This window comes from Heterodontus francisci, unplaced genomic scaffold, assembly GCF_036365525.1.
Source record: "Heterodontus francisci isolate sHetFra1 unplaced genomic scaffold, sHetFra1.hap1 HAP1_SCAFFOLD_216, whole genome shotgun sequence".
Classification (NCBI taxonomy): Eukaryota; Metazoa; Chordata; class Chondrichthyes; order Heterodontiformes; family Heterodontidae; genus Heterodontus; species Heterodontus francisci.
The window spans coordinates 2,638,702-2,663,354 of record NW_027140566.1 but is presented as its reverse complement, the minus strand read 5'-3'; the positions used below and the strand labels follow the sequence as shown (position 1 = coordinate 2,663,354).

The following is a 24,653-nucleotide window of genomic DNA, read 5'->3' as shown; positions in this document are numbered from 1 at the left end:
ACCAGAATACTTTTTTTGTGTGTGTGATGTTGATTGAGGGATCAACATTCGCCAGAGCACTAGGGATAATTCCCCTGCCCTTCCTCCAAATAGTGTACCTGAAAGGGCTGACGGAGCCTCGGTTTAACTTCTCCTCCGATGGAAAGCACTTGGGCAGTGCAGCACACCCTCAGTACTGCATTGGAGTGGCAGCCCAGATTTTGTGCTCAAGTCTCTGGAATTAGACTTGAACCCACCATCTCCTTACTCAGAGGCCAGAGTGCTGGCAATTGAGCTACTGCTGACAGTAATATTGTTTTGGTTACATGAAACGAGTTTGGAATACTTTACATCGAATTAACGGGTATTTTGAATTCCCAGTTGAACTTGTATCGAACACAAAGACTGCGGGAGTTTGTTTTATATTTCCCCCTGTGTTTCTTATACTGACACAGCCAGCTGGAATTGAAATTCTAATCTGATTATTTAAAGCGCGTCTGATAGAAGTAGAGTGCCGTCTTTGTTTGAATAGAGTGTTTCGAGGTCTGTGTGTAAGTTATTTCACTGAGTGTTGAACATCAGTCAAAACTACATCAACTGCCCACATGAACTGCCACACACATTCCTGTCACAGATATTTCTCAATACAAGTGCTGTCTGCTGTCCTAGTGATACAGTTCATGAAACTAAATGTTTTAAAGTAATTTGTTCAGTGTTGAAGTGTTATATTCATTCTATAATAACCACTCAACTGGAGATGGAACCAATATTTTTCAATTCGTTTTTATTGTTAGTATAATTTTCACGAGCACTCTGCAAAAAATGATGTTACTGAAAGTTCCTAAATCGTTGGGGAATTTGCTCTGTATTATTGACCAGTTAGTGATGATCTTCAAGATCAATATCTTTTATATTAAATTAATTCTACTATTTCCTCATTTTTGTACAGTGCCTAAAGATAGTTCAATTTTCCCAATCACATATTTTTACACAGTGCCATGTGGTGTGTAATGAGTTAGCGATATTGTTCTTTTTTATTGTTCCAACGGCTCGATGTTTGTTGTGTTATTCCATTGATGATTCCATTCTGTTTCTCACTATTTCCCGTGTGTGTTTGGTTCCATTTATTAATCTCTGTCTATAAAAATACTTTATTGGTTTACTGACAGGACAACGTAGTCCCAGTGTTATCAGATACTTTCTGTATTTAACGAATTATATTTCCATGAATATGCAATAATTGGAGAGTAAAATCCTGTTTTCTGGATTATTTAAAGAAAACTTTATTCAAGCCACAGAAAATATAAACAATGAAGCAGGTATGAATCCCTGTATCCTTTTCCCCAATCGTTAGTTGCTCAGAATCATTTTTAAAAGCAGGCATGCTTTATGACAAAAAACAATGTTATTCTTTGCTATCATATGAAGAGAATATTGAAATAGTTTATCACATTTGTAGAATTCACATTGAATACGGAGCTTGAGCTGATGGTTTGATTTTACATTCCATCAGTCTTAAATAGGGAACAATTATTCATTCTTTTGCTATCAGAAAACATTGTTTTTATAATAGCTTGCATCTGATTAACACGTCGTCTAAATCCCCAGGAGGGACATGTGTAAAACTTTGATTTAAATCCAAAATTGAAAACAAATACCGTGGCAATTTGTTTTATTTGGTCCTCTGATGCTCTTGTACCGACACAACTGACTGGTGTTGAAATTCTAAGCAGATGATTTAAACACAGCAATCTAGCAGTAGAACGTGATCACAGTGAGAATAGAAGGTCTCGGGGTTTGGGTTCGATGGTAATGCAGGGATTATAGAACAGCAGTCAAAGCTAAATCAACTGCCGAATGAACCCACACGGGCATTTCTGTCCCAGGTATTTCACAGTCGAAGTGTTGTCTGACCCTTTGCGACATACTGAATGGAACTGAAATAATTTAAATAGTTTGTTCCACGTTAGAGTGTTGCACATGATCTTATCATATTGTATAATATTAACTGGAGGCAGAACCAATATTGTTTCAATTAGCATTAGTTATTACTGTAATTGTGACGTGCCTCTCCAAAAGATAATGTTACTGAACATTCCAAAATCTCTGGAGGATTTTCCATTTATTATTGTTTTCTTAATGATGACCTTGCAACTGTAGAACTTTGCATTGGAAATTCTCAACTTATTTCACATATTCATATGTACAGTGTCAAGTAATAATAATTGTGGCAAAGTATCCTTCCACATGCTCCTTTTATGTAAAACACCGCGAATTGTTTAATGAGATATCTTGAATAGTCTCCTTCCACCTGCTCGATATTTTTGCAGAGTTTTTCAGTGGATGATTCGATTCAGTTTCTCATTGTTTCCAGTGCGGGTTTGGTTACATTTGTCAATATCTATCGACAACAAATGCTGGTTCACGACAGGAAAACTCTCCCTAAATGTTATTGCATACCTCCATGATGAATTGTCTTTTGTTTTTGTAAAATGGATTGTATTCTAAAATCCTGAATTTGAAGGTCATTTAAGAGTATTTTCTGCAAGCCAAAGAACAAAGAGAAAGTATGAAATCTATCTGACTCCCTGAATCTTTTTTTTTTAGCAATTGGCCCCAGATCAAAATCAATTTATACGAAATGTGCATATTTATTTTAATTTGTCATTTATTGAGATCGTATAAAGTGAATATTGAAACAGTTTCCTTAATTTATAAATTTGTCATTAAATACATTTTGTCCTGTTTGATTTTAAGTTCATCAAATTCAAATAGGCAACTGTTATCCACTTTTGTCGCTGACAGCAAAAGCGGATCTAATATTTGTCATCTGATTAACATTTAATTGTATTTCCAGAGGAGAATTGAGTTAAATTCAGTTTTAGTACCAAAATTGAACATAAATGCCGCAAGAGTTGGTTTTATATTGTTTCCTATGGCTGTCGTACAGACGCTGAAGATTGGAGTTAAAATTCTAATGAGGCGTTTAAAACGAGACTCCTGGAAGTAGAAATTGCTCAGTGTTACAATCGAGTGTATGGGAGTCAGAACTGCAGTATACTGCGATCTGCATCTAGCCGACTCATCCCACATTGAGATATCTGTCCCCAGAATTTCTCAGTGAAGTGCCGTGTGATACAGAGAATTAGATTAAATAGTTCTTACAGAATTTGGAACGTTCAGAAAGGACAATGAATATTGTATAATATATTAACAGGAGGTGCAATCAATATTGCTACATTTGTACTGATTATTATTAGAGTTATCAATTACACCCTCCAGAAATGATGCTACTGTTTTCAGGGGATTTGACGTATGAACAGTTTTATTTAGTCACCGACAATCTTCAAAACAAAGCCTTTTCACATTAAATCATGCTTTCTATTTCATACATTTAGGTGCACGGTGTTGTGTAATAATTAGTGTTTCTCAGTCTCTTTCTATATGATTCATACATTTGATGTAATATTTAATATCCAGACGCGTTTCTGAATCTCTTTCCACATGTCCCATACTTTTTATATGGTGCGATGCAGTGTTTAATGAAAGATCTGGAGTTGTTTCCCAGTCTCTGGGTAAAGGTGGGAAAGTAGATCTGGGGCAGGAGATCAGCCATGATTTTACTGAATGCCGGAGTAGGCTGCGTAGGCAGTATGGCCTAATCCTAATCCTATTAAATTCTTTAATGTCCTTCCACATGTCCCATACTCTGATCACCTGTGGAAGAAACCCTGAATTCGTTTGCATATTTCAATTCAATAGACAGGGCCCAGAACAAATTGTCTCGGTACTGTAAATTTTTGATGCGTGTTTGGTTATTTCTAACCGTGGCAACGTTTCTTCAGACACTAGCTGATGTGTTATGGATAGTGATTGCTAAAACGTACAGATAATGCTATTGACGCACAGATTCCGGATTGTTTGATATGAGTTTCTTCTGTCCAGTGCTTTGCTTGTGAGTGCAAGCTATAATAACTGTAATTCTATCAATTAATTTGCTTCTGAAATCTACAAGAGCTCACCTAATTGTGGAAGTAGTTCAAATTGGAACTAAAATAGTTTGATTAAATATAATTATTTTGATTCTTGACCCACCTAATAATCTGCCGTGACAAGCATGTACTTATAAACTCTTTGTACTGACTGTATTTTGTAATCCCTAAACCACTCCATCCCTGGTTTTGTGACACATTCAAGAGTTTAAATTCTGGTCTTTGCATATCCCACGTTTATCCCGTTTCAGTTCACCTCCTTTGAGTTGATTGTTATTTATAATTAATATTTCCATGTTACTGTTTGTAGTAATACGGTACAATAGCAAGTTGACATAAGTATAAAATGTTAAAATAACTTAACAGTTTTGCACCAAACCCATTAGTCTAAACATCAGGAAGGTAATGGTGCGACCGCCGAAATCTGAGGTGTGGGAAGCGGGAGTTACCACTTGTCGGTGAGAGCTGGGGAAACGGGTGAGCGGGACTGTCCGAGCCAGGATAACAGCAGCAGAGTTTTAGATCAGTTGAAGTTTACCTCGGGATGGAGGCCGACCAGAAGAGTATGGGAATAATGGGTATATTCCCTGTATGTGGAGGTGATTTGGAAAACGGTACACAAAGAAATGCATTCAAACATTTTCAAGAAAAATAATGAGAGCGGTTACAAATTGTGAGGAAGGATATGAGAGCCAAATGGAGGAGTCAGCAGATATGAGTAGTGCAGATAAATGGAAAAATAGTAATGATTGAGAAAGGGGAACGACTGAACATTTCTCTGAGATGGTAAGAAATAAACTGGTCGAATAGACAAATATGGGAATCTCGGTTACAGATTGTTTAGATTCATTTTCGGGATATGAGCTCGCTGGCTAGCCAGAATTTACTGAACAACCCTACTTAGCCAGATGGGATGGCGGGGTGTTTTCTTGAACCACTATCGTCATGTTGGCGATATTGTTCTGCACCCATGTGTTGTCTATCCCTAGTTTCCCTAAGAAGGTGCTCGTGGGTTTTCTCCTTGAACCACTGGATTATCTGGAAAAAAAGTCCAGTGTGACATGGGTGGTTACAGGCTGAAATGATAAATGCATGAACAGTAGGGGAAATGACTGAATGGATTGAAGAAGATTCACGGACTCTACAGAAACACTGAGATTGGAACCGTTTATCAGTAAATACTGAAAGATTATTCCCCCTCGTCTGTCATTGGGTCACTGGAAAAGGGGATGTATGGGAACTGACTATTATCACGGAAAGTTGGTAGGAATGCTAAGGTTCCTACTGGGAGGAAGTCACACACTATTTACATTATCGAATTAGGAGCATAAAGAGACCAATGAGATAATAGTTGGGAAAATTTAACACATTCAAGATTACTCAGAAGGCACAGCTGAGGACAGGAATTGGTGTCCCGTTGGCAATAATATATCACCAGAGTATACAAAGAGACAACAATACATGGGAGATATATTTTCACCAGGGAGTTGGGGAGCAGGTCAACACACTGTCTGCAGTATATAACGTTGTGAATAGAAAAACACCCGGAGAGCTGTGAGACAAATTGTGATCAGGGGGATTGGTACAGATGAACACACCGTCTATAGTAGATAATGTTGAGAATCGTAAAAACACCTGGAGATCTGTGAGACACATTGTGATCAGGGGGATTGGGAGCAGGTCAACACACCCTCTATAGTATGTAATGTTGAGAATTAAAAAAAGACCTAGAGATCTGTGAGACACATTGCGATCAGCGAGATGGGGAGCAGCTCAATACACCCTCCATCGTATATAATGTGTTAATAGAAAAACACCTGGAGATCTGTGAGACAAATTGTCATCAGGGGGATTGGGAGAGTCAACCGACAGACTGCATTTTTAAAAAGCATGAACACTTAACCAGTAAACGGGAGGACCATTGATCGAACATCATTAACGGGTAAAAGAATAGGGCACGTCGGCGAGGCAGGTGACAAGAGAATCGGAACAGCAGCAACTTAGTAAGACACAGTCAGCAGGGAGTTAGGAGACTGACAGATCCTTCATCTTGTTTTGTTTTGTTTGAGGAAGCTATATATTTTATTGAACAGCAGAAAGGCCCAATTAAACCTTTATAGAAACTTTGAAAGTTACAGGTGGAAGACTTTGCAGTAAATGAAAAGGCATCGGAATCTACCACAGGATCGGAAAATCTTTAATAGAATTTAAATGTTCCCATTCCTTCTCGAACTTTAGATCAGAATACTGAATTCACTGAGCGTGCCATCACCAGTGAGTTGAAAAGCAGATCCATCACCACTCTCTTCTCAGGGCACCTACACAGGTCATCAATGGTCAGAGCACCATCAGCACACATTTACAGGGCGATGGGGAAAGGGAGTGGGACTAATTAGACTGCACTGACAAAGAGACAGCATAGGCACCAAGGGCCGAATGGCATCCCTCTGTGCTGTTTCATTGTAAAATTCTATAAGGGAGAGGATCATCACCACCGCCTTCTCAGGCACCTTCACACTGGTAATACATAAGGTCCACCCACCGCCACAAGGGAAGAGTGTATCCGGGTGTCAGTGTGTGTATATGTGAAAACAATTCTGGATACATTTAGGCCCATTACCAATATTAATTTGATGCAGAAACTGTATTTTCTGTTTTAAGGAATGAAATCACATATCCCTTATAATTTCTTCCGCAAAGTGTTGGGAATAATGACCCTGCAGTTAGTTGCATTTGTGTCTTTTCTTTCTGACAGTTTCATTCATTTCTTTTCCCAGTGAACTCTAATTGTTAACTTCTCATTTCAGGCAGACCTGGGAACAGTAAGGCTGGCCCGTCAGGTAATCGCCTTTTTTTTCACACTATCTGCTATCTCTCTGCTCCAACCCATCCCATTAAATATTAAGCTTGGGCGACAGTCTCAGCACCTTTTTGATCATGTTGCCCTGTTGATACTCAGAAAGGGAGTGTGTCGCTCATTGTGATAGTAAAGATCTTTAATTCTAGCTGACAGATGGCTGCTGCCTTCATGTGGAGAGACAGTAACTGAGGGTCTCTGCAGAGCAGAGTGAGAATAATCAGCTCCACTCACACTGTTACCTAGCTAAGAGATGACTGCTGTCTTCATGTGGTGGGACAATAATTAAGGGTCTCTGAAGAGCAGAGTGTGAAGAATCACCTCCACTGACATTGTTGCCGGTCCAAAGGTCCACCTCACCAATCTGTGCTGACATCCTGATCACATCATCATCCAGCCCTATCTTTATTGGCTGTGTTGGGTGAGGGGGCAATTTCCCCTGCTCTTTCGTGGTGCTGGAATCTCACTGTGTTCGCCCAATCAGTACTGAGCACTTAAATATGAGATCATTACAGCCACGCCCATCTCCCCACTTCTGCCGGTTCAATCGACTCTGAGCCTGTCGCCACCTCGTTCCCATTGGAGCAGTTGTGTTGGTGGGAATATCCGGCTGTCTCCTGGTTCCCTGCTCGTTTGCACCGTTTATTAGTATTTCAGTTTCCTTTTTCTTTTATGTGTAATATTTACTTCGGGTTTTATTAGGGTTCTGAGTGCAGACTGATGTTCCTATCTATTCATGCCTGGTGAATGGGGAGGGTTCGTACGCTGGGAACCTGTGGGTTTAACACACTCTAACCGCCTGCTGATATTTTTGATATTTTACAGAGATGGTGAAGCTGAGACTGGTGAATGGGGGCAGTCGGTGCGCTGGGAACTTGTGGGTTTAACACACTATAAGCGCTTGATGATATTTCTGATGTTTTACAGAGATGGTGAAGCTGATACTGGTGAATGGGGGCAGTCGGTGCGCTGGGAACCTGTGGGTTTAACACACTATAACCGCTTGATGATATTTCTGATATTTTACAGAGATGGTGAAGCTGAGACTGGCGAATGGGGGCAGTCGGTGCGCTGGGAGAGTGGAGATACACTACAGGGGACAGTGGGGGACTGTGTATGGCTCGTACTGGGACCTGCAGGACGCCGCTGTTGTGTGTCGGGAGCTGGGCTGCGGAACTGCGGTCTCTGCACCACGCTGGGCTCACTTTGGGGAAGGGTCCGGACCCATTGTGACGTTGAGTGTAAAGTGCAGCGGGACCGAGGCCGCTCTGCGGGACTGTGAGTCAGCTCAATGGGATCACTATTCCTACTCACACTCCTATGATGCCGGTGCCATCTGCTCAGGTAAAAATCTTTCTCAGTCTCCCGTCTCCCACCGCGGCTGATAGAATCTGGGAAGAAGCAAAAGTAAAACAATCCGGGATGGTCGGTACCTGGAAAGTCAGATGTTAATAATTCCAGTAATCTCCGGTTAGAATGAATGTTAATGTTCGGATCACTGTTTAAAATTATATCATTAGCACCATATTTATTAAACATTATCCACCGGCAGCAGCAAATACCTGATACTCAGCACATTTACAATGCAGACAGAGCAGTTTCCATTGAGATTTTCCCTTGATCCGCAGTGAATTATCTGAACGGCTGGAAATGTCACAACCTCAATCCAACTCTCCATTCATCAACCCAGCAGCCGCTACCCGGCATGCACTGTCAGACCGGCTGTCCGCCTGCAACCATCGCTTGGCCTCAGATCTAATGTATTACACAGATTGTGAAGCTGAGACTGGGGAGCAGGGGAGGGAGGGAGGCAGGTTTCTCAGCCTCGGGGAGCTGAAGTAATGGGTCCGCAGTTATTGTGGGTATCACAAGAGGAAACTGCGCGTTAAGATCCCACCGCTGCCTGCGCATTGTCTTTTAAATTTTAGGAAATATTGAGAAAGTAAAATGCACAGAATATTAAACAAAGGAGCTAAGATAGTTCAGTAAGTAGCTGTAACGATTAAACTCAACACCGTTGAACTAATGGAAGAAAAGAGGCGCGTTTGCCTGAAAACATGGCCAGTAAGGAGGATAGCAATAGTCTTCAAGAGGATAAAGCGAGGCTGGTGAAATGGGCGGACAGGTTGCAGATGAAATTTCTTGCAGAGAAGTGTGAACTGATGCATTTTGGTTGGAAAACGGAGTAGAGGCAATATCACAGAAGCACTGAACAGTTACAGTGCAGAAGGGGACCAGTCGGCCCATCATGACTGCATGGGCTCTCTGAAAGAGAAATTCTCTCAGTTCTATTCGCCGGCCTTCACTCCATAACTCTGCACATTCTTCCTTTTCATAGAACTGTCTAGTTCCATTTTTAATGCTGCAATGGAACCTGCTTGCACCACTTTCTCAGACAAACATTCCAGATCTTAAACACTCGCTGCATGAAAAACGTTTTTCGCATGTCACTTCAGCTGATCTTACCAAATGCATTAAATCGGTGCCATTTCCTTCTCGATCCTTTCACCAGTGGAAACAGTTTCTCTCTACGAACTCCATTCAGAATCCTCATTATTTTGAATACCTCTGTCTATTCACCTCTCAGCCTTCTCTTCTCCAAGGAAAACAATCCAAACTTCTCCAATTTATCTTCATAACTGAAATTCCTCATCCCTGGAACCTTGACGTTTCTCATGAAACGTCTCTGTATTCTCTCCAATGCCCTCACATCTTTCCTCAAGTGCGGCGCCCAGAACTGGATGCATTACTCAAGCTGAGGACGAACTAGTGTCTCATACAAGTTCAACATAACTTCCTTGCTCTTGCACTCTATGCACCTATTAATAAAGTCCAGGGCCGTGTATGCTTTATTGCACGCTCTCTCAACCTAGCCTGCCACCGTCAATGACTTATGCCCTATTAAATCAAGGTCCCTCTGCTCCTGTAACCCCTTTAGAATTGAACCCTTCATTTTATATTTTATCTTCATGTCAGTCCGTCCTAAATGAATCACTTCACATTTCTCTGCATTGAACTTCATCTGCCAACTGCCTGCCCATTCCACCAACTTGCCAATGTCCGTTTGAAGATCTGTACTATCCTCCTCACAGTTCACAATGCTTCCAAGTTTTGTATCATCTGCAAACTTTGAAATTGTGCCCTGTACACCAAGGTCTAATTCACTTATATATATAGACAGGGACCTGAAGATTGAAGGATACATGGCATTTAGGAAGGGCAGGAAGCTAGGAACAGGTGGAGGGGTAGCTCTGTTAATTAATTATGGTATTAGCACAATGGTGAGGGATGACCTAAGATCAGGAGACCAGGATGTAGAAGCTGTTCAGGTAGAGATGAAAAATCATTAAGGCAAGAATTTGCTTGTCAGAAGTGGTGTACAGACCACCTGACATTAACCACACTGTGGGGCGGGTTGTAAATGAATAAATGAATGGCAGCCTGTCAGAAAGGTACAGTGATAATTAGGGGCGGATTTTCGCCTAAATTTAGACTGGAAAAGTCAGATGGGCAGAGATAGCCTAGATGAGGACTGCATAGAATATTCTCGGGATAATTTCTTGGAACAATACCTTGTGGAGCCAACCAGAAAGTAGGATATACTAGACCTGGTATTGTGCAATGAGGTCGGAATAATTAATGACCGCACAGCTAAGGTGCCCCTTGGTAGCAGCGATCATGATATGATTGAATTTTACATTCAGTTTGAGGGAGAGTAGAGTGGGTCCAAGACTAATATTTTAAACTTAAATAAGGGCAATTATGAGGACATGAATGTAGAGCTAGCTAAAGTGAACTGGCAAATCAGGTTACGGGATAGGTCAATAGAGTTTCAGTGGCAGACATTTAAGGGAATATTTCAGAATACACAATTTCTCATATTTCAACGAGAAAGAAACATTTCAAGAGTGGGTCCCACCATCCGTGGTTAAATATAACAGCCAAAGGTCGTATCATACTTAAAGAAAAAGCTTGTAATTGCGCAAAGATGGGACGCAGGTCAAAAGATTGAACAGAATATTTTTAAAAAACAAAGGATGACAAAAACATTGATAAGTCAGGTAGCATTGGAGGACGAGAGCAGGCTAGATAGATATATAAGGACAGATAGTAAGAGTTTATATATATATAAATATATATACATTTAAAAAAAAAGAAAAGAGGTAACTACGTGAGCGTTGAACTTATAAAATGTGAGTCTGTTGAGTTAATAATGGAAAATAAGGAGATGACAGATGAATTGAACAGATATTTGGCATCGGTCTTCACTATTGAGTATAAAAGTAACATCCCAGTTTTAGCTGTAAGTCGGGAAATGGAAGGGACGGAGGAACTCAAGAAAATTGCAAACACCAGGGAAAAGATACTGAGCAAATTGTTGCAGCTGCAGGCTGACAAGTCCCCGGGACCTGATGGACTTCATCCTAGGGTGTCAAAAGAAGTGGCAAGTGAGGTAGTTGATGCGTTAATTTTAATTTACGAACATTCCCGAGAATCGGGGAAGGTTCATTTGGATTGGAAAATAGCGATTGCAACTCCTTTAGTCAGAAAGGGAGGGAAACAGCAAGCAGGAAACTACAGGTCAATTAGTTTAACACCTGCCTTAGGGAAAATGTTACAAGCTATTATTAAAAATGTTATAGCAGGGCATTTAGAAACATTCAAGGTAATCAGGTATAGTCAACATGGCTTTGTGAAAGGGAAATCATGTTTCACCAATTGATTGGAGTTCTTTGAGGGAATTACATGTACTGTGGATGAAGGGCAACTGGTAGATGTATTGTACTTAGATTTCCAGAAGGCATTTGATAAGTTGACACATCAAAGGCTATTGCAGAAAATAAAAGCTCATGGTGGAGGGGGTAACATATTAACATGGATGGAAGATGGGTTAGCTCACAGGAAACAGAGAGTAGGCATAAATGGGTCATTTTTTTGGTTGACAAGATGTAAAGAGTGGTGTGCCATCGGGATCTGTGCTGGGACCTCAACATTTCACAATTTATAGAAATGACTTAGATGCAGGGACCGACGGTATGCTTGCTAAATTTGCTAATGTCACAAAGATAGGTAAGAATGTAACTTGTGAAGAGGACACAAGGAGTCTGCAAACAGATATAATTAGGTTAATTGAGTGGGCAAAGACCTGGCAAATGGAGTATAATGTGTGCAAGTGTGAAATTGCCCACTTTGGCAGCAAGAATAGAAGGGAAGCATATTATCTAAATGCTGAGAGATTGCAGAGCTCTGAGATACAGAGGGATATGGGTGTCCTAGTGCATGAAACGCGAAACGTTCGTATGCAGGTACAGCACGTAATTAAGAAAGCAAGGAGAATGTTATAATTTATCGTGAGTGGAATTGAATACAAATGTAGGGAGGCTATGCTTCAGCGACACAGGGTATTTGTGAGACCACATCTGGAATATTGTGTACAGTACTAGTCTCCTTATTTAAGGAATGATGTACATGCGTTGGAGGCAGTACAGAGAAGGTTTACGAGACTAATATCTGGAATGGGTGACCTGTTATCCGAGGAAAGATTTGACAGGCTGGGCTTGCATCCTCTGGAATTTAGAAGAGTAAGAGGCGACATAATTGAAACATATAAAATCCTGAGGGGACTTGACAGGGTTGCTTTGGAAAAGATGTTTCCCCTTGTGGGAGAATCTCGAACTAGGCGTCACTGTTAAAAAATAAGGGATCGCCCATTTCAGACAGAGAGGAGGAGAATTTCTTCCTCTCAGAGGGCCGTGAGTCTTTGGAATTCTCTTCCTCAAAAGGCAGTGGAAGCAGAGTCTTTGATTTTTTTAAAGGCAGAGGTAGGTAGATTCTTGATAACCAATTTGGGGGGTGGGTGGGTGGGGGGAAGGTTATCAGGAGCAGGTGGAAATGCGGAGTCATCAGTTCAACCATGAACTTATTGAATGGTGGAGCAGGCTCGAGGGGTTGAGTGGCCTACTCCTGCTCCTAATTCGTATATTCATACGAATATTCGTATATAACAGGGAATATCTCATCCTCTTTATTAATTTAAACCCCTCTAGTATCTGAATTACCTCCTCTTTAACCATTGCCTGGGGTGCATCTTCTTCCTTGGCAAAGACAGATGAAAAGAATTCAGATAATACCTCAACTATGACCGCTACCTCCATATGTAAATCCCCTTTCTGATCCCTCATCGACCCCACTCCTCCTTTTACCACCCTTTTACTATTTCTCTGTCGATAGAAAAGTTTGGGATTTCTTTTAATGCTCGCTGCCAGTCTGTTTTCAAGGGTACAATTATAAAGTGGCTGCAGCCAAGAGTGACCTGGGAGTATTTCTGATCAAATGGTTGAAGGCAGCATGACAGGTTGAGAAAGTGGTTAATAGGGCAATGGAATGTTGCCCTTTTTAAATAGAGGCATCGAGTACACAAGTAAGGAAGTTATTATGAACATTTGTGAAACACTGGGTTCACCTCAACTGGCGTAATGTGTACAATTCTGGACACGACACTTCATAAGAATGTGAATGCTTTAGAATGGGTGTCGAAAGGATTTACAAGGAAGGTTCAAGGGATGAAAGACATCAGTTACATTGATAGATTGGATATACTGTGGTTGCTCTCCTTAGAACAGAGAAGGCTGCGAGGAAATTTGATAGAGGTGTTCCAAATCATGAGGGGTCTAGACAGAGTAGATGGAGAGGAAGAGTTCCTCTTGGCAGAAAGGTCAATAACCAGAGGACACTGTTATAAGGTGAATGGAAAAAGAACCAGCCGTGACATGAGGAAAAACGTATTTACATAGCGAGTGGTTAGGATCTGGAATGTTCTGCCTGCGAGTCTGATGGAGACAGATTCAATTGTGGCTTTCAATATGGAATTGGACAAGCACCTGATGAGAAAATCTTTGCATGGCTATGGAGAAAGAGCAGAAGCATAGGACTAGCTGAGGTGCCCTTACAGATAACCAGCATGGACACAACGGGCTGAATGGCCTCCTTCTGTGTTGCAAACATTCTATCATTATCAGCTGACTGCTGCATCTTGCTGGTCACAAACTGTCTGTTCAGTTTTTAAACTTAAAACTGTGGAAGTGGTTTCAAGGTAATTAATTTCATATGAAGGGCTTTGAAGGGTAATCATGGCAGACTGCAGCAAACTGGCTACAAAACAGTCATCAAAGTCGGGGTTTATGTAGTTATTCAGACTGGCAAAAGGTGAGAAGTATTGTGTGACAATTCATGTCAATGGGTTAGCGCTGTGCAAATGCGTTCCATTGTTTGGTCCATTCCGAAAATTACGGCACACAATATTAATAAGCGGCTGAGCACACAGCACAAAGCAAAACTTAAGGGCCCGATAACACTCCAGCTGTAGTGCTGAAGATCAGTGCCATAGAACTAGCGACAACGCTAGCCAAGCCGATCCAGTACAGTTACAGCAGTTAAAGCACTAGGATTCAACTGATATGGTGTGAAGTTGCTCAGTTGCACACTGCCTAGAAAAGTAGGGAAACACTGACTAGTTAGCACCCAATCAACCTACTCCCAATCAACACCAAATCTTTCCTTGTGCTGGGTGTGACACCCCTTTCAACGTATCTCTCTTTAATAAAGCTCAATTTTTTTTGTATTTTCTAGCGCTTTGTTAACCTGTATTGCTATTTTATTGATTTTTATATCTGTACCCCTGAGTTCCATTGCTCCTCGACACAATTTAGATAATCATTGTCCAACGAGTATGGGTTCTCAGTCTTCCTACCCAAATGTGTAAGCATTAAAATTCATTTACAATTTCTTTAACATGAAGTATTTTTCTCACAATCTGCCTTTGTATTAACTATTGCTCCAAGTCAATGTCATTAGTGAATATTACAATTGTTCGTCCTTTTTCTGAGTCGAAATCATTTATGTTAAATATGAACAACAGTACTCCTAGCACCAGTTCTTGTCACACTATACTTCTTGCCCAGTTCTAACTGCTGATACAGTGACGGCGACTGGGTAAGTTATAAATAAATAAAGGCACATTTTAAACATTATTGTCCTGTCACATTATAAGCAGTAGTGATGCAGGAAACCCAGCATCATCAGTTTTGAACAGAATCTGAGAACGGCTCGTGCCAGATTTGTGATTAATCAGATGCGTATTGAAATAAAAATCTATGTATTATTGTGATTATTAACGTATTATGCTAATTATGATATAATATGCTTATTCAGATCACAGATATCCTGGACTAATATCCGGAGACTCCCCATGCTCAGGCAGACTGGAGATCCAGTACGGTGAAACCTGGGGAACAGTGTGTGACCTTGACTGGGATTTGAAAGACGCCAATGTGGTCTGTAGTCAGCTTCAGTGTGGAGTCGCCGTGTCCGTGCCAAGATATGCCCATTTTGGAGAGGGCACTGGCCTCGTCCGGACTGATATCTTTGAATGCACTGGAAACGAGTCCAGTTTATTGGACTGCCGTCTTTTTCAAAGAACCCAGGAGTGCAGCCACAGGAACGATGCCAGTGTGATCTGTTCCGGTGAGTACAGACTTACTGAAAAGCAGACAACTTCCTGCTTAATATTTGGAAAACAAAGGAAGGTGGCATTCCCATGTTTCTTTCTGTAAGGTTCATATCTAAACTAGTCATTATAGTTTACTATCACTGCTATAGGTTTGGTGTAACGTTGTAAAAATACCCACAATTACTGGTAAACAAGATGGTTCTCAATCTTAACATTTATTCTGCAAGAAGCAGAATTTTCGCAAGTTTGTTTACCACTGCACCGAATGTATATTTAGAATTGAATATTGGCTGCAACAGTTGGGAGTTGACTAAATGAATATGCACTGGCCTATTTCGATACTTTAATTTGAACACCACGAATGATCCGACATTACAATAGCCTTCTGACCCTCCCTGCCCACGTTATTATTCTTGTCATACAGCACTGAAACAGGTCCTTCGGCCCACCGAGTCTCTGCCGACCAACAACCACCCATTTATACTAATCCTACATTACCTACCATTCTCCTAGCACCAACCCACAGTAGGGGTAATTTACAATGGTCAACTTACTTTCGACCTGCAAGTCTTTCACTGTGGGATGAAACCAGAGCACGCGGCAGAATCCCACGCATTCACAGGGAGAGCGTGCAAACTCCGTACAGACAGCACCCAGAACTGAACCCAGGTCACTGGTGCTGTGATGCTAACCACTGCTCCACTGTGCCCACGTTAACACTTACTGAACGGCAGGGTATAAAAGAACGGCTGTACTCCAGCACTGCTCAGTGCAATCAGGCCAGAAGTGAAAGATTACAAAGTTATTTTATAGAATGTGTGCATTTTACTCGCTAAATATGACAGGATCGGACACATATCCACATTATCAGTACAGATCTTTCAGCTGCACCAGCCTGTTCGATCATTCAGTTAGATCATACCTGATATGTTCTTCAAAGTCTCTTTACCTGGCTTTGAACCAGATTCCTTGATACACCGAGCTAACAAAAATCTAACAATATGAGTCTGAAAATTTAGATTAGATGTAACATCCACAGCTCTTTACTTTGGAAGTTGTTAAGGAATGTTCCAGATTTACACTGTTTTTACAGAAAAATGTGTTTCTTAATTGTTCTTTGAGGCCCAACTATCTTTTGGTGCTTCGTCAGTTACCTTCCCACCATCAAAATGTCAGAAGTTGGGCTTTTTGCTGAGAATTGCATGGTCTTTAGTTCCATTCACAATTCCTTGGATTAAGAAACAGTTCATGCCCAATTACATCAAGAATCCGGACATTATTTAAACATTGGGCTGATAGGTAGAAAGTAACACACTCACCACCTCCGTGTCAGTTAATGACTATTTCCAACAAGAGAGACAATATCATCTCCCCTAGCTATTATAATCAGTGAATTCAGTACCACCATCAAATCCTACTGGGTGTTGTCATTGACAAGAAACTGAACTAGACCATTCACAATAATGTAGTGGCAAGTGGAGCAGGTCAGATGATCGGCATTCTGTGGCAAGTAGCTCACCTGCAGAATTCCCAAAGACTTTCCAGCAGCTGGAAGACATAGGCTGGGAATGTGAAAGGACATGACTCTTATAAATTTCAGGGAACCCAGCCACAGTTTGTGTAATCCTTCTTCATAATGAGGTGAGGCAGTGACGTGGTGTTAATGTCACTGGACTAGCAATTCAGAGCCACCGGCTAATTCTGGGGACGCTGGTTCAATTCCCACCATCGCAGCTAGTGGAATTTAAATTCAGTTAATAAATCTGGAATTGAAAACTAGTCTCAGTAATGGTGACCATGAAACCATTGTCCATTGTCATTAAAAAAAATCTTGTTTAGTCATATCCTGAGGGGATGAAATCTGCCATTGTTATCTAGCCTGTCCTACATGTGACTAGAGACCCACAGCAATGTTGTTGACTCTTAACTGTCCTCTTACATAGCCTAAAAAGTCACCCAGTTGTGAAAGGTAACGAGGCATGAACAACGAATGCTGGCCTTGCCTGTGACGCCTACATCTGTTGAATGAATAAAAAATAGAAAGATTTGAAGCCAAGGAATCATTCTAGCATCTCTTATGCTGCACAGTTTCCCTGGTCAACATATCCATCCCAACGCATATTGCCCATAGCTTAACATTACACCAGATGGGGCCTGACCAGTTTTTTTTTTAGCTGCAGAATCATTTCTAGCCCCTTGTATTCCATGTTTCTAGATATAAAGCCCAGCATTCCATTGGCTGTTTTGATTTTCGTTCCTGTACTTGCCCATGACCCTGAAGTCTCTTTTCCCTGTGCTGCGTCCGGCGATTTAGAAAGTACTGTAATCTTTTTAAGTCCAAATTGGACACCTCACACTCACCAATATTGAAATAGTTTTACAAAGTCACTGAATCTTTTTTTTGTAAAGTTATGCTAAAAATATACATGATTACAATATGGCAGATGGTTTCTTTCAATGGCAATATTGAGTATGTCAATTATGTGTGGCTTTCTATCCAGTCATCTAAATCATTAATAAATATGCTGAATAGTTGAGGTTCCTGCGGGACGGCACCATCACATCCTGCCAGTTAGATGATCTGCCCATTATCCCTGCTGTCTGTCTCCTGCCACTTAGCTAACGTCTTAAGTAGGTCAATAATTTTCCCTAAATTCTATGAGCTTCAACTTTAGCCAACAATCAGTTACGAGGGATTTTGTTGTGTGCTTTCCGGAAGTTCATTTGAATAACATCCATTGAGGTGTCCCGGACCTCTACTTGAGTTACCTCCACAAAATATTTGATCAGGTTCATCAAGCATGATCGACCTTTTACAAATCCATGCTGGCTCTCTCTGATTAGCTGTAACTTTTCAAGGTGATCAGACACTCCTTCTTTAAATGTACTCTCTAGTAATTTCCTGACAACTGCTGTTAGGCTAACCAATCTATAATTCTTCTTTTCACTCGCTAACCTTTCTTTAAATAGCAGTGTGACAATTGCAATTTTCTAATTACTGACCCAGCAGTTTGCTCTCAATCATTAACACAGTGATGGAAGGTGTTGTTTACAGCGCTATCAAGCAGTACTTACCAATAAACTACTCACTGATGCTCAGTTTGTGTTTGTTCGGACCACTCAGTTTCAGATCTCATCACACCCGTTGTACAAACATGGCTGATATAGCTGTATTCCAGATGAGAGTGACTGCCCTCAAAGTCAGAGCAGCATTTGGCCTACTGTGGCCACAGCAAACCTTAATAAAAGTTGTGTCCATGTAGATACTGATGCAAAGTAATTATGTATAATTCCTGCTATTGCCTTATTTTCATTTATAATATCACAACTGTCATTGTAATGAGACCACATTGCTTTTAATGACACTATGTTTCTGAAGTGATTGTAAAAGTTTTGTAGCTCTTGCGATCTGTTTTGTCATCCTTTGCTATTCTTTGTATCTCTGCCATTCACGAAAATCTGTGCATTTTTTTTCCATTTTTGCATGTTTTTGGTCACTTTTATACTTATAATGTTACTGTGTCTTGCACGCCAGTCCATAATAGATGAGGTTGAGTTTGGAGTTGGACCATTCAATGCGGTGGGCATTGAGTTGAGCTTCTTTGATGGCAGGCTTGTGCCGTTCACTGCGTCAGGGAAGCTACGGAGATCGATAAACACAAGACCGTCCCCCTAACAGTGGCCTGTTCCTCAGTGTATATCTGGCTTCCCCTACTCGAGAAACGCACAAGCACCTGCTATGCAGCCAACAGACCATGACCAGAACAGTAGTATGGATTGACTTGCCACGATGCACAATAACTGACGAATCAGTAGCAAGTATAATGGCATATACTGACCAATCATGGAATATAATTAACTGACCAATAACAGCCAGAACAAGAACATGTAATAACCTAACAGTAGTAAGATCCAGCCCACATTCCCATTCTGCACTACATTTAAACGGACAGCTTCTACCAATTACAATTATTTCTCCAGACAATGGACAGAGTACACGGCCCAAAACGCTGCGGTCTGTCAGTATTTCTAACAACTGCTTTTTCAAGAAAGCAACTGCTGTTTTCAGCGCAAAGGCACGCGATGTAAAACCGTAAAATGGTCTGACTCAAATGTTGCATATTTTAGTTATCTATTTCCCTGTCGCACCTAGAAATGCTACATTTACAACTGTGCTCTACCCGCTCCCCCGCCCCCACCAGCCTCCCCTCACCCATTTACTACTTTAAGGTTCCTGTAACAACCCTATTTATCCTTTATTCTGGGACCCTGATCCCAACCCGACTCCGGTGCTGCACATTCCAACAGAATAGTTCTTTGATATCCCAGTACAGGTGCCAGCGTCCCATGGAATGTAACACCTCTTTCCAACATCATAACCTTCAAGCACGTGTTCATCTCCCTAATCGTTTATTTTGCCTCTGCCAATGTGCAAGCAGCTTGTATAAAAATCCAGAGATTATAATCCTTGAGATCTTCTTTTATATTTCAGCTCCTGGTACTCTCCGAAAAGAACCTCTTGCCTACTCTTCGCTATGTTGTTTATCCCTACATGGGCCACAACGACTGGATATTTCCCCTCCATTCTTGCAATCTGATTTGAGATAACCCTCACTTCGCACAAGTTGGGAAATTACTGTGTGGAACTCTTAATGCCCTAATTATTGAATCACTTAAAAGTATGACATTATGATCCACTCCTCCTCCTTTTGAACAGCTTCCTATTCCAAGGTATCATGGTCAACATTCTGGCTGTCCTTCTGACCGTCTTCATCCTTATCCTCACAAACAGACAGGACTTTGTTCCTTTTCGCTTCTGTATATCCTCGTTCTCCATTACATCTGGATTTCCATTACTGTGCACTATAAGCTGCAACAACCTCATTCTGATCCTGCAGCTCTCTACAAGGTGTGACTGAAATCTGCAGCAAACTGTCAAATACTCTTCTTGCTGCCAAATGTGTTGGCGTTTCTCCAATTCCCACAACAGCTCTATGATCCTGAGCCAGAGAGGTTCCAGGTTGAGATATCTACTACAGACAAGTTCCCTCGCGGCAGTTCCATTATCTACAAATTCCAATATCCAGAAAAAAAACTGCTCTGCCAGAACTTAGTCTGTCTTTATTTTTGAGGTAAAATTATTTTTAGATGCATTTTAGCTTTAACGCTATTTCACTGGTTAGCTAACGCCGAAACACTAAACACTCATCAATTAACTTAATACTTATTTACAACTTACCCACGCCCTCTCACACCCTGACCTGACAATTGCTTCACTGAGTGAGTTTTTCCCTCTATTTGCCTGGTGTCTGTCCCTCAGCCCCTTCCAATAGGCTCTGCTGCTGCTGGCTGTGACGCTCTTTTAAACCGGTGACTCGAGTCACTGACTCCAGTTTAACAGACACAACAGAACACCGCCATCCGAACGCTCACTCTCTACTACCTAGAAGGACGAGGACAGCAGATGCATGGGAACACCATCTGCATGTTCTCCTCCGAAGCACACACCATCCTAATTTGGAACTATATAACTGGTCCTTCACTGTCGCTGGGTCAAATCCTGGAAGTCCCTTCCTGACAGCAATGTGAGTGCACTGAAAGCGCATGCACTGCAGTGGTGCAAGAAAGCGGCTCACCACCATCTTTGCAAGGGCAGTTCGGGATGGGTACTAAATGCCGTCCTAGCCCGAAAGTCCCACCCCCTGTGAAATAATAAAAAATACCTCCTGTTCCCACTCTGAACCGAATTCTTACTCTTAGCAAACTCTAACTTCCCACTATGTTCATAATGTATTCAGTTAACATTGCAATCTTTGTTTACACTCTGCCTTACTAGAAGTCTAAAAATAGAAACATAGATAATTGGAGTAGGAGTAGGCCAGACAGCCCTTTGGAGCCTGCTCCACCATTCAAAAAAGTCATGGCCTATCATCTAATTCAGTACTCTGTTCCCGTTTTTCCCCATATCGCTTGATTCCTTTGGTATTAAGAAAGATATCTATCTCCTTCTTGAATATAGTTAGTGATCTGGCCTCCACTGCCTTCTGTGGTAGAGAATTCCGCAGGTTCACCACCTTCTGAGTGAAGACATTTCTCTTCATCTCGGTTCTAAATAGCCTACTCCGTATCCAGAGACTGTGACCCGTGGTTTTGGACTCTCCAGCCATCGGGAACATCCGCCCTGTATCTAGCCTGTCTAGTACTGTTCCAGTCTTATAGGTTTCTCTGAGTACCTCTCTCATTCTTCTAAACTCTAGTGAATATAGTCCGAGTCAATCCGATCTCTCCTCATACGTGAATCCTGCCATCCCAGGAATTAGCATCGTAAATCTTCTTTGCACTCTCTTCATGACAAGGGCATCATTCCTCAGATAAGGAGACCAAAACTGCACACAATACTCCAGGTGAGGTCTCACCAAAGCCCTGTATAGGTGCAGTAAGACATTGCTCCTTTACTCAAATCCTCTTGCAATGACGTCCAGTATTATATGCCTTTTGAGGCACATTCAAGATGCAACAGTTTAGACAGTTTCCAGCTGACAGTAATTACCCCAGTTCGGACAAGCACAGCTGATTGACTGCTTACTGCTAACCTGACTTGCACTGTTAACTGCTAACAATGAACTGCCTTGCAGTTTGGTTTTTAATTACAAGCGAAACGCTAAATGTTAAGGCTAGATTTCAGTCTTAGCCACTAATTACCAAATTCCAAACTTCCCACTCTGGTTGCAACAAATGCACCTAAAGGTACAGTCCATGCTTGCACACTTTGCCTTAACTCTAACTACCTTACTGAATTGCAGAAGAACATTCCCCATGCAGGCAATTGCAGTTCAAGAGGACGGTCCTGACACCGGTTTCAAGGGCAAATAATGTTGAGCAATAAGTGCCACCTCTGCCAGAGATGTCCACATCCCTCATAAAGAAAAGCAGCTCCCAAATGAGCTTGTTCTGTATTTGTTCTTCAGATCTTCTATCGCACATCTATCAAACCACTTAAACATTTTAAACACATCAACTAGATAAGCTGTAATCCTTCTAAACTAAAGCTACTACAAACAACGTTTATGAAACTTGTCTTCATAATGTAACGCTTTAAGCATTGTTGCCATTCTCGTGACTCTGTCCTTAACCACCTCCAAAGGCAATGGTTTTATGAAGTGCAGCGCCCAAAAGTGACAACAGATACAACAGAAACATCAAATCCATCATCTTTATATTCCAAAATCCAAGAGATAAAGACCAACAATCGATTAGCATTTGCAACAAGAGGTGTTAATTTTTGAGTGTTCAGCCAACTTCATAAAGAGGTCCTTTAATAATTATTATGATGAAAGGACACAGACCTAAAACATAACTCTCTTGATCTCTCCACAGATGCTGCGAGCCCTGCTCAGTATTTCCAGCATTTTCTGTTATATTTCAGATTTCCAACATCCGCAGTATTTTGCTTTTGTGTTGCTGTGGTAATTCTAATTGTTTTTTGAGAGATAATTTGTGTAAAGTATGGATAGATAATCGTGTACATAAGATTCAACTGTTATACCCATTTTCTATTTTGCTGTTTCTATGCAGAGGATGATTTATAAATTATTTGGATTTGTATTTGTTTCCAATACAGGGAAACATGGACCTCGATTGGTTGATGGGACGAACAGATGCTCAGGCCGGGTGGAGGTGCTACATGGAGACCAGTGGGGGACGGTGTGTGACGTTTACTTTGATTTGGAAGACGCCAACGTGGTCTGTGAGCACCTTCAGTGTGGGACAGTAACCTCAATACCGGGAGGAGCTCACTTTGGAAAGGGAGATGGTCCAGTGTGGATGGAAAGTTACAGGTGTCGGGGGAATGAGACGCGATTGTGGGAGTGTCCTGTTTCATCCTGGGATCAGTTTAGCTGCTCACATGAAAATGACGCCAGTGTCATCTGTACGGGTGAGTCATCTCAGTCAATTGAACTGAAATACACCAACTGTTCTGCTGTCAAGCATCATTGACTATTTCCACAGGTCGCTGATTCACTAGTTTTGCTGATCCCATGCTTCCTTTGACACTAAGATTCCGAGATGTGCTTGTGGGTTTAAGTGTCTAAATTAAATTACACATGAATCAAAGAGCTTCACTCTAGTAAACATTGAATACATACAATGTCTCATGATTAGTACTAATCGCTCATATAATATCTCTTTTGTGGTAAATCTAGGGCATTATTCAAGGGGCATAGAATCAGCAATTTGCTCCCAGGACCACTGCCATAGCATAGAAATGTTGCTCGAGCATTGAAACTGTGATCAATGTTGGCCGTTCAAATATGAATTATCATGGAAGTCTCTGCAAAGATCAGCTGTACAATAGAAAACACTGTGAACTTGTTTCCAGCTAAATAACATGAGATAAATTTTAATTTCCATTGCATCAAGGGCATTAAAATGACAGCGAGTGAAGTAACTCGTTATTTCACCAATATGCCATGTCTTTGATTATTTCACAAACTTGATGTAAATTACAATTCTCCCAGTTATCCCTCAACCCGCGCCCTGTTATAACAGATTATCTGCTCTGTTATCTGATCGCTGTACGTGAGACATTGCTCAACGCAAATTGCTCCCAAGTTTCACAATTTAAAATATAGGTAATAAAAACAGTAAGTGCTGAAAATACTCAGAAGTTCTGTCTGCATCTATGGTGAAAGAAACAGAATCAACCTTGCAGTTTGCAGATCTTTCATCATAACTTAGAGATTTAACAGTTTTTAAAGAAAGGGGAAAGCAAGGAAAGAGCGAAAGGAACAATCTGTGATATGGTGGAAGACAGGAGAGATTAAATGGTAAATGGGACAGTGCAAGGCAAAAATAGATAGGAATGGGCCAAGTAAAAAACACATTTCTAGAAGTGTTGCAAATTGGAAGGCAAAATATCGTCCAAAAAAAGAAAAAAAGGGGAGGGAATCTGATCTGAAATTGCTGAATTCAGTGTTCATTCCATAAGCCTGTAAAGAGTCTAGTGGAAAGAGGAAGTGCTGTTTCTCAAACTTACGTTAACCTTCATTGGAACTGTGTAGGAGAAAGAGGAGAGAGAGGTCAGTGTGGGAGCGGAATAAAGAATGAAAAGGACAGGTAACTGGAAGCTAAAGGTAAAGCTTGCAGACTGAACAAAGATGTTGTGCAAAGTAAGCACTCAATTATGTTTGGTGTCCCAATGTAAAGGAGACGGTATCATGATCAGTCAATACAGTGAGTGCAGTATACTAAAGAGAAAGCAGGACAAGAAAATCGCTGTTTCACTTGGAAGCCGTATTTGGGGGCTTGGATGGTG

At 41.1% G+C, this 24,653-nt stretch overlaps 1 protein-coding gene across 1 annotated transcript; it reads left to right on the top strand.

Moving 5' to 3' along the window:
• The first annotated feature begins 7,419 nt into the window (after positions 1-7,419).
• Positions 7,420-23,430, top strand: LOC137360171 (deleted in malignant brain tumors 1 protein-like). The gene is made up of 5 exons (XM_068025720.1): positions 7,420-7,476; positions 7,858-8,172; positions 15,040-15,351; positions 22,959-23,271; positions 23,397-23,430. Exons 2-5 carry the CDS (start codon positions 7,860-7,862, stop codon positions 23,428-23,430), a joined length of 972 nt encoding a protein of 323 aa, XP_067881821.1. The 5' UTR covers positions 7,420-7,476; positions 7,858-7,859.
• The last annotated feature ends 1,223 nt before the right edge of the window (positions 23,431-24,653 follow it).